Consider the following 10,381-nt stretch of genomic DNA (forward strand, 5'->3'; position numbering starts at 1 on the left):
GCGCATACTTTGAATAAAATATTTGTTATCATTCTCTTGAAATAAATGTGTTTTTTTCTTGAAAAAATACCGGTTTCATATGTATACACCTGGTACATCTTCTTGTTCTAAGGAATATGCATTAGCTGAAAAACTAGGCAGTTGAATTTTAACTCCGAAGTAAATTTCATGAGATAAATATGGCCAGAATTTGGTTGAACCTTGGAGAACTTATTCACTGGCTTCTTTATTACACTCGCAAACAATATTCGTTACAAATTTTTTCCCCGAAATTATGTAAATTGCGAAATTTTTTTTTCAACGGACGATCTGTCATTCACGATGCATTTTGTTTTATATCGTTGCTACGATATATTTAAAAAGAAATGATTCTAATAAGTATATCCCATACTTCCGCTGTACTTAAGTATAGATGAAGCATATCATTTACTTCATAAACACTTTAGCTATACTTAATTTATACTTAATCTATACTTCAGATTGATACTTCATCTATATTTTATCTATACTATTTTATTATATTTGAAGTAAGGGATTATCTCATTTACCACACATGTTTATACTTCTGAAAGTCAATGGTTGATAAATCCCACACAAATGATTCTTATCCGAATAGATCGGACAAGATACTCGATACATTTACAGTTCAACATTTTACGTATATATAAAATAATGTTTTAGAAAAAAAGGAGATTAATGGTACAGAAAAGCTGAAATAAGTATTTAAATATAAATAAAACCTTTTCCAGGCTCAACATTTAATTCAAAGTCAAAATCATGAGGTGCACTCGATTAAACCATCTAAGATTGCTCTCAGCTGACACTTTGATAAGCAAGTACTAATTCCTAATTCAACAGACACTCACAGTAAAAAAAAAAGTTAATCTAACGCTAATTTCAGGGTACCATACACCTGCAACAAAAATTAGTCTTGGTAGTGTGAATGGTACCACTTGACAAGGTATCGTTTCCCTCGGACTTAGCGTATATCAACCGATGGAAGAATAATATGGTCTTTGACAGCTTTAGTATTATTGTATTTATTATTGTAAAAAATAAGTTTTGTATCAGTTAAGAAATAGAATCTAGGTTGCAATATATGAAAAGTTAGATGTATTTATTCTTTCATTTATCATTACCAGAAAACCGTTCAGATATAGAAGTATAAGTTATAAATAAAAAACCGCTTTGTATATTCAATTATATAATGAATTTGATTAATTTACGTCAAATCCATTATTTAAGCTTCAAAATTAACTTAAAACTGATAAAGTTAAATAATACTTACTTCTTATACCTGATTGGTAATTATCTTAAAATAGCCATTTTTCAATAAAATAACATTCTGAGGTACACAAAAAAATTTTGGTTGCACTCCAATGACGTGAACATATATCAGTAGATGAATTATCATATAATATTTTTAATGATGGTCATTCTAAGTGATGCGAGTCGGTAATTTGCGTCGATTAATGAATGACAAAATATTCAAGTTATTTTTGATCGTCTAAATCTGTTATGTCAATTTTATTATTTTTTTCATTTTACTTTAAATTTTTATAAAAAATGAGTTTTTATGTCGCTTAAATCATTATGAAAAGACGAACTACGCTAATCATTATTAAAAATTTTTGAGAATTCCTGATGAATAAACAATACATCTTCACAAAATTGTAGCATATCTAAGCGAATTCCAAGATTTGCGACAGTCTGAGTTCTCAGATCTAAATAAAAAACAGATATGCGCCGATGAATTTTTGCATGAGCCGCGGTCTTTCTGCAGGCCGATTTCCTGATATCGAGTAGCATAAATGTCGAGTTAAATTCAATAGAATCTGTAAAATACACATATTAAATATTTCCACCTTTAGTGGATGATATATGGTGTTCAAATTTTTCGTTATGTTTGATAATCATTAGGTGTGTTAAAGATACTAATAAGCGAAATGAAATGGTTTAATAAGCAATCATTAATTTGACCAAAGTCTGTACTATTTTATTTTGTACTTATTCAAAGACCTAAATCATCAAATTTATTACTTTTGTATCATTATTACATTTTGAATTAACAAAATATAAAAAATTGACTGTAATATAATTACAAGTAACTAACTTCATTATCATTTTATTATTTATTAATTTCGAAAAGTTGCAAACGTTACATTTTTCATCAGGAATGTCGGAGTCCTCGGAGGATGCTTCCTGTCCCAGAAGCATATCTGGATTGGTGTTTTTATTTATTTGGGATTCTCGGTGACTTTGTGCAGTAATGTGGTTCTTTCATCCAGTTCTTGAAGGATTTCAAGACCACTTCTTGTTTACGGAGATACTACTCCTGACTATTCCTTCATAATTTTAGTTATGTGTGTCAATAAGTTATGAAATCTGCTGGTATCGAAAACAGCTTATATTATTATTTCCGTCTACAGTTTTGCATACAAGGTACACGATTCAGTAATCGTGACCTTCGTCTCATTAAACGCGCAGCCAATTTTATTGCTTGTTATGTAATTTTAATGAAATGACATTCAATTTGAACCTATAGCATTCTTAAAATAAATTATATCTAGTATTAAATGTTACATTTAGCATGTTTTTACATAATATATATTAAAACTATAGCAGTTGTACAGTTTTTTCATCAGGGCGGCAGAAATGTATAAGGTACATACATCGCCAGAATCAGATCAGTCAGATCAGTAGAAAATGATAGAAGAAATTGCTCCATATATAAATTTACGTATATTATAGCGCCATCTAGGTTAATGTTTTTGTTATTCCTGACAGGTGCAAACACACATACACACACACGCGCATCTTAAATCAGTAAGAAATTGGCAGAGGATCCGTACGACCTATCGGTGAGAATTGACGGACCTCGATGAAAAATTATGTAATATGCTGATGTTTGAGCGGGTTTTCACTCATTTTAAAATCCAAACGAAGATTAAAAGGTGATTATTTTAGTGATTTATTACATTTTATTTTTTCAACCAATAACATTCCATAAATTATTTCCTCAATAACTATGGCTGTGATTCTTTACTTTATAATTAGCTTGAAAGTTTGAGTCTAGAGCAAACTGATATTGCTTAATACTTAGATTTAAATTATCATAATAAGGATGACATTGATTATTTAAAAATAGTTTCACAACACTTTAGTTGCAATAATAAAAGTGGCTCCAGTTTTACTAGTACTGTTTTTTCTGGTTTTGTAAAAATCGTATATAGAGAATCTCGGTTTCGCCAATTGTGTTGATGTTTGTACAGGCCAAACATGGTTTAAAATAGTTGGAGCAGGTAGAGGGTAATCATACAATTCCCAAGCACCAAAACTTATTAGAAAAGATAGCTTAATAAACTCCACTCTATTCTTATAATTTCATTTTACACAGCTCTTTAGGAACTGTTTGCAAGATGAAATTCGCATAACTTTTCGATCTAATAAATTCAAACTATTCATAATTATAACTGAAATTGTAAATTTCATTCGTATGAAACTTCTAGTATAGATGAAAATCGATTTATCAAGGTTGATTCCAAATAGCAATGAATAATGATCACTTTTTTTGCGATATATTTTTCATAAAGTGTACAGTAGCCTTTCATCTTAACTTATAATGGAAATTTTTTTTTATTTCTTATAATCTCATGTCCTGTCACACGATCTTTAGGTTACCCTTATTTTGAAAAGAATTGTAGACGGTTTGGAAATTCTTTTGTTTTCGAAAGTCTTATTGTCTAAAATAGTACACTTTTTGACAATCACATGTATAAGTTCATAATGTAAAATCGTTTGAGGATATTCGTACGACTAGTCATACATAACCTTATAAAATTATGGAGGAAGTTGCAAAGATGGTGACTTCATCAATCATGCATCTGTTCAATACATCTTTACCATGTAGAATCTTGATTTTGCACTTAACTTCCAATTTCGTCACTAATATTATCATCACGATGCGTTATACATCCGTCAAAAATGATAGGCATGTTATTGCCTAAAATTGCCTCTTGCATTACAAACAATTAAGCTTCAATAAACAAAAAAAAAGATTTAAGTATAAGAAATCTACCCGACGCACGAGAACATTTTCATTGTGCGCGGCTCGCTTCGCTCAAAAGTTTGCGCGCGAATAGGGCACGCATTTGTTTGATCTTGGCGCTTCACGTCCGATATTGTATTTGCCTTGCGCTAAGCTTTCCGTCTTTCTAATGCCCCCTTATCTGTGCATGTGTGATTGTGAATTCTCCTTTGTTAAAGCTCCTTCGGCTTTAACGAACACATTCACATCACGCATTATTATATTATATTATATTAATTTATATAACAAAATAAATATATTGTAAAATAAATTACAAATTTTACTTTACGAGTACATTATTAGTCTTATATTTGTTTCTTATTTGACATTACTCCTTATTTTCAGCTTCCCTGAAAATGTAACATTTCAATAAATGTATATTATTATAATTCAAGATGTGCATTCACATTGAAATAGGGATATTTTCATTGTTTCGTTTTCATAATTAAAAAAGTGCGCATCCTATAAAAAAAGTCAAATGTAAATTTTTAGATCTAATTCAGGTGAATCATTTTTTTAGCAAACATTTTATTGTACCTTGTACCGTTATTCTTAAAATTTGATTTATTTTTCACGATTAAAACAAAAATCATACTTTCTATAAAACTGGTTTAAGGCAAATTTATAAAGTTTCGACAAATAATTTTATTGATTAAAATCATATTGTATATTAAGCCGATTTTCCCGAAATGTATTTTTCACTTAATGATTTTTATTACGATTAAAACAAAAACTAGGCATTCTATCGAAAAATAATCAATGACGAATTTGCAGATTTTTTTTGTATAAGCAACTTTTGGTTATTAAATTTTTTTTGTTTTTTGTATAGTTTTTCCAAGTGAAATATTTTATTTTCGATAACTTTTTCCAAGATTAAAACAAAAATATGCGTTAAAAAATGGTGTAAACCAAACTTGTTCATCTTTTTAGGTTAACAATTTTTCTCTTCGAGATTTTTTCCAGATCTTATAAAGTTTTGATGAAAAATAGAATTCTCGATTTTTTAAAAAGGTTTTTCGATGGGTAAAAGTAGAAGAAGAACCATTAATCAAAAATGGCAACTTGATAAAGTCAAAGATAAAGTAAAATGGAAAAATCTTGTATCTCCTATTTTTTTATTTTTGCAATTGGTGTTACCTCAAAGTTTAGATTTGTCAGCATCAGCACGTTTTGAGGTGTTAACTTTTTGACAGCTCGACTCGAACTTGGACAATATATTTCCAAATTTGTAGGTCAGCATTATAACATTGAAGGACTCTTTCAAAGCATTAAACAAGAAAATTTCAAAATTGAGATGAGCATGTAGGTACTGGAGATGATTAAGATTTCCAGTAGAAATACATCGAAGATTTCAGTATCAGAAACCGAGAAAGCCGTCTTTGCTCCCATCTCAATGATTGCCATTAGAAACCCTAATCACCTCTACTGCCTTAATCCTTGCCTAAATGTAGAAATTTACTTATTTAATGCACTCTTATAAACACCACTAAATTCGATAAAACGCAACACCCCGCACCTGATAAACGTCAAATGCAACATTTCATATCGAAAATAAAGTTCACTTATTAATTAGTACCGCTGGAAATTTCTCTATGTACACGAAAAAAAAGGTCTTGTTAAGAGTAGATGTTCAAAATATACGGCAGTTCCGCCAAACATACAGATATTAATACGTAACATCAACTCTTTTTGAGATATTAGGCTAAAATATATTTTTGTATTAAACTGAAACATCCAAGATGTTAAAACTCTTACAGAAAAACACACCAGACCTCTGTTGGCCGCTTGATGAATCTAATAATAGTGAATATCGTACGATTTCATTTCGCTTCGTATGTGAACGTGTGGAAAAATTATGACTGCTCCCGAGTAAAAATGCATCAACTTGAGTTCGACTTGGTTATGTCTTGAGTTCATCTCCAGGACATCGATGTGTGGCTGCTTCTCAAAACTGAGTCGAGACCTAGGTCTTCGTCTTACTTTTATGTCCACGACGGGTAAAACGGCGTTTACTTGTCTCAAGTCGAGCCTTGTCTTGGCTAAGACGACGTCTCCTTGTCTAACGTAAAAACAAACAACATTTACGGTATTATCATCAAACAAACATAATACAAATTAAAATCCGTGAATAAGTGGATTGAATTTATATATATATATATATTGTATGGAAATGTACAATATTGTTTACTCATTAAGAAAGATTAGTTTTTATGACAGTCAGAATGACCCTTTTTGTAAGGACAGGTATACACTCGAAGTTATAAACCGCTCGTGTTGGAATCATAAAAATTCGACTCAAGAGATAAATGTATGTCTTAGACATGCTCAAGTCGACCTTTTCGAATTCAGCATGTCTTGATTGGGGGCCATTGAAGTCGAATTCAAGTCGAAGCATTTTTACTCGGACTTATATTCTTTTTAAACATATAAATAAAAATGCTGTAAAGGATTTCGATAGAGTGAAATGTTTGTCGCAAATGCTGTTTCTTCTTCCAAAAATTTCTCGGGATAAAAACGCTCTGCATTCCACATCTTTGATATCTAAAGAAGTTAACCTGTGACATATATATGCACAGTAAATCCCAAGAATATTATTTCTCTGAAGTTGGATGAAAATGCTGCAAATAATTGACAACTACAATTATCCGACGAAGGATACGTTTTGTCTGCCTCGTAATAAAAATAATCTGACATCAGATAATTTTAGTTCTCAATTCTTTGCAGTGTTTTTATCCAACTTCAAATAAATAATATCTCTGGGATTTACAGTGTGGCTGTTCCACAGTTACAGATTAAATATGTTAACCTAAAACATCTGGATGTTACGAATAAACTTATTACGATTAAAAAAATTGGAAATGATCTATATTTGTCCGATGTATCATTAATTATATTACTGAAGTAATAACTATAAAAATTAATTCTTTAATCACGAAAAATTTATAGAAGCTCTTTAATTATGAGATATTCCTATCATATTGTAAAATAAGGAAAGAAAAATTACACGTTCTAAAAAAGGTAAACAATATTTTATTATAAAACCAACGCTTCAACAGCACAAATATTTACAAAACAGCCACAGTATGTTAAGAAATAGTTTTGCGGAAACAACAAAGTTGCGTATCACATCTCTTGAAACGGCTGCGTTTCTCATAACTATTTCGTTCTCACAAAAACAAATACAAAAATCTTCAATACGTTCAAAAATATTAAATTACGTACAAAAATAATTCGCCCAGTTACAGCGAGAGTTTTGCAAAATCTTCGTAGTCAATGTCGTTAATCTAAAACACAAATGCGAAATTTTCACAAAACTTGTCTGAGTCGAGATCAGAAAATTAGGTTTCAATAATAATAATAATATTTTTAGGAAACTAATCAAAAATTAATTTACTAGACTAGCGAAGGCTTATGAAAGTAAAAATATCTATCATCATCGTAACAACACGCTTATTGAATTTCAACCTTTAATGCTAGTGTTTGAAAAGTCTTTAAGTAGAAGCTCTTATGCAAATAAAAGCTCTCGTCAATCAAGTTTAATTAAATTATTTTTATGGATAACCGGCAAATCCACCGTGACCTCCTCCTCCAGAGGAGTAGGAGTCCGCTCCACTGAAGGAAGATGAGGAAGAACCTCCTCCATGACCTAGAGAATAGGAGTCACCTCCGCCGAAGGAAGAACCACCTCCATGTCCTCCTGAATATGAATCATAACCACCTGATCCTCCAGAACTGTATCCTCCTAGGCCAGATGATCCATGTCCACTAAAAAAGTTTCCAATGAAAAAGTCATAATCTTGTAATAATAGTAATTAAAGCGGAATAAATAGGAACAGTAAAGAAGTTTATACACGAATATAGAGTCAAACAAAGTAGTACCTGCTTCCAAATCCGGAGGAAATACTATTTCCGAAACTAGCTGATGCGTAAGAATGGTCGTCTGCACCATGACCATCTCCTCCATCACCTCCTCCACCACCTCCATGACCACCGCCTCCTCCATGTCCACCCCCTCCTCCGTATCCACCACCACCATTACTGGAGCTTCCAAAGCTTGGGCTGGCTATGAATCCAGTAGTGTGACCCCCTCCAAAACTACTACCGCCACTGTGTCCTCCAAAACTACTTCCTCCTCCATGTCCTCCAAAGCTACTTCCTCCTCCGTAGCCTCCACTACCATGATTGCTGGAAACACCTCCACCACCTCCATATCCACCTGTAATAAAAAAATCATGAGTTTATTTTGGTATATTTTCCTATAATTGAACAAATGTTTCCAAGTAAAAGCTTATCATCCTACATCTATAAACAGGATTAAGGAAGACTCGAGACCGAAGATTATAAGGAGACGAATTCAGTCAGAATTTTAAGAATAAAAATTTTCTTACCTAGGCTTATTCTTTCTATTTAAGTGTAATCATCTCTATTATTCGATGAAAGTTTAAATATTGTTTCATGGTACCAAATTATTAAAGGTAAAAATTAAGAAAAGAGAGCTGAATGTATATTTTTCAGAGTCGCACATTCAGTCGACATTACTTAATTAACTAATAAAATAAATGGAACGAAATTAAAGAATACCTCCAAAACCACCTCCAAATCCACCACCGTGACCACTGCTGTGTCCACCACTGCCACCTCCGTAACCTCCACTACTTCCATGTCCACCTCCTATGCTGCTGAATTCAACGTGTCCGCCTATGATAAAAAACATTATTAGTTTATTTTTATATATTTCCTTAAAACTAATAAATTTTTTAAAGTGAAAACTTTTCATCCTATTCTATGAAGAGGAGTATGTACGTCTGGGGACTGACGATTTGCGGTAACAGAATTTGGTAAAAATGCAAAATGTAGGAATAGGCTTACATACGTTCAGGATTTCTATTTAATTGCAATCATCTCTATTATTATATCAAAGATTGAGTATTGTTTTATAGTATCAACTTTATGCAGACAAAAATTAAGAAAAGGTAGTTGAATTCATATTTTTCAGAATCACACAAAAGTTGGTATTACTTAATTTATTAAAAAAAGAAATAGAAAGAAACAAAAGAATACCTCCGAAACCACCTCCAAATCCTCCACCATGACCACCTCCGTGTCCACTGCTGTGTCCACCGCCACCGCCGCCTCCTCCGAATCCTCCCCCATGGCCTCCGCCACCACCACCGCCATAACCACCGAATCCTCCTCCTCCGCCACCCCCATGTCCTCCAAAATCACCACCTCCGTGGCCACCGCCAAAATCTCCACCTACTCCGAAGCCACCAAATCCACCGCCAAAATCGTGTCCTCCTCCGATATCATCGTGGCCACCTCCGAATCCACCGCCTCCTCCATAACCACCTCCGCCTCCAGGACTAGTAAATTCTATGTGTTCAACACCACCCCCTCCTCCACCACCTCCTCCACCTCCGTGACCATGGTCATCATGGATTTTTATTATTTTTGATTCTTGGTGTTCCGGTTCTTTCAGGTGTATTCTGATGTGTACACTGAATTGAAAAGAATTATTTCTTAATAGAAATGTAGTATTATTATAGTAAAATTTGTAGTAAAAATTGTTGAAAAAAATGTCATATTGGCTAAAGTATTTCTTTTTTAAACAAATTGAAGCTCATTTTTACGGCTGAGATTTTAAACTTTTTCCCATAAATTAATTTTAAGTTTCAAAACTAACATCTGAGTACGAGAATTTTAAATAAATATTTCATTGCATGTTGTTACAGCTTCTTAGAATTTTTTCTTATTTCCCGTGTGGAAAAATTTCGTGGCAGTCTTATGTAGAGAGATCGGCTGGCTAGACCGAATCTAGACCGTCTACTTAAGACGGTCTGACAGGTTTCTGGCCTTGGCCCTCTTAGACAGACTCGATTGCAAAAATTTCAAAGATTCATCGAAGCGGTCTGGCTGTAACCCTCTCAGACGGTTTCGCTTGAAAATAGGAAGTGCTATCGTGACAGTGTATGGTGTAATTCTCAGCAGACAGAAATGATTGGGAAAACCTAAAAGAATATTAAAGTTTGCAGGAAAGTTTTGTGTTGAAATCAGATTGACACATGTCTAGGTTTGTATACACACTGTTTTTTCGATAATTGTTGAGCAATATAATATCCAGTTATATGAGATAAGATTAATTGGTTCTTTCTCAAATTGCAACCTAACCTACAAAAGACCAGAGAGGAAGATTTTATATATACCAGGTGTATACATATGAAACCGGTATTGCCATTTAGCGGCCAGTAGGCACACTTGTAGGCACTGTCGGAACTTACCATTTGTGCTAATTGG

At 32.7% G+C, this 10,381-nt stretch overlaps 1 protein-coding gene across 1 annotated transcript in view; it reads right to left on the reverse strand.

The window, feature by feature from the left end:
* Positions 1 to 7,097: 7,097 nt before the first annotated feature.
* The window catches only part of LOC117177306 (glycine-rich cell wall structural protein-like), a 5,747-nt gene continuing 2,463 nt past the window's right edge, over positions 7,098 to 10,381 (reverse strand). The window contains exons 3-6 of the mRNA XM_033367909.1: positions 9,149 to 9,585; positions 8,669 to 8,785; positions 7,967 to 8,303; positions 7,098 to 7,852 (exon numbers count right to left, since the gene is read on the reverse strand). Of these exons, the coding sequence (XP_033223800.1) occupies positions 7,639 to 7,852; positions 7,967 to 8,303; positions 8,669 to 8,785; positions 9,149 to 9,585 (1,105 nt within the window). The 3' untranslated portion in view covers positions 7,098 to 7,638. The remainder of the gene's footprint in view (positions 7,853 to 7,966; positions 8,304 to 8,668; positions 8,786 to 9,148; positions 9,586 to 10,381) is intronic.

The sequence above is a fragment of the Belonocnema kinseyi genome, chromosome 7 (assembly GCF_010883055.1).
Source record: "Belonocnema kinseyi isolate 2016_QV_RU_SX_M_011 chromosome 7, B_treatae_v1, whole genome shotgun sequence".
Lineage (NCBI taxonomy): Eukaryota > Metazoa > Arthropoda > Insecta > Hymenoptera > Cynipidae > Belonocnema > Belonocnema kinseyi.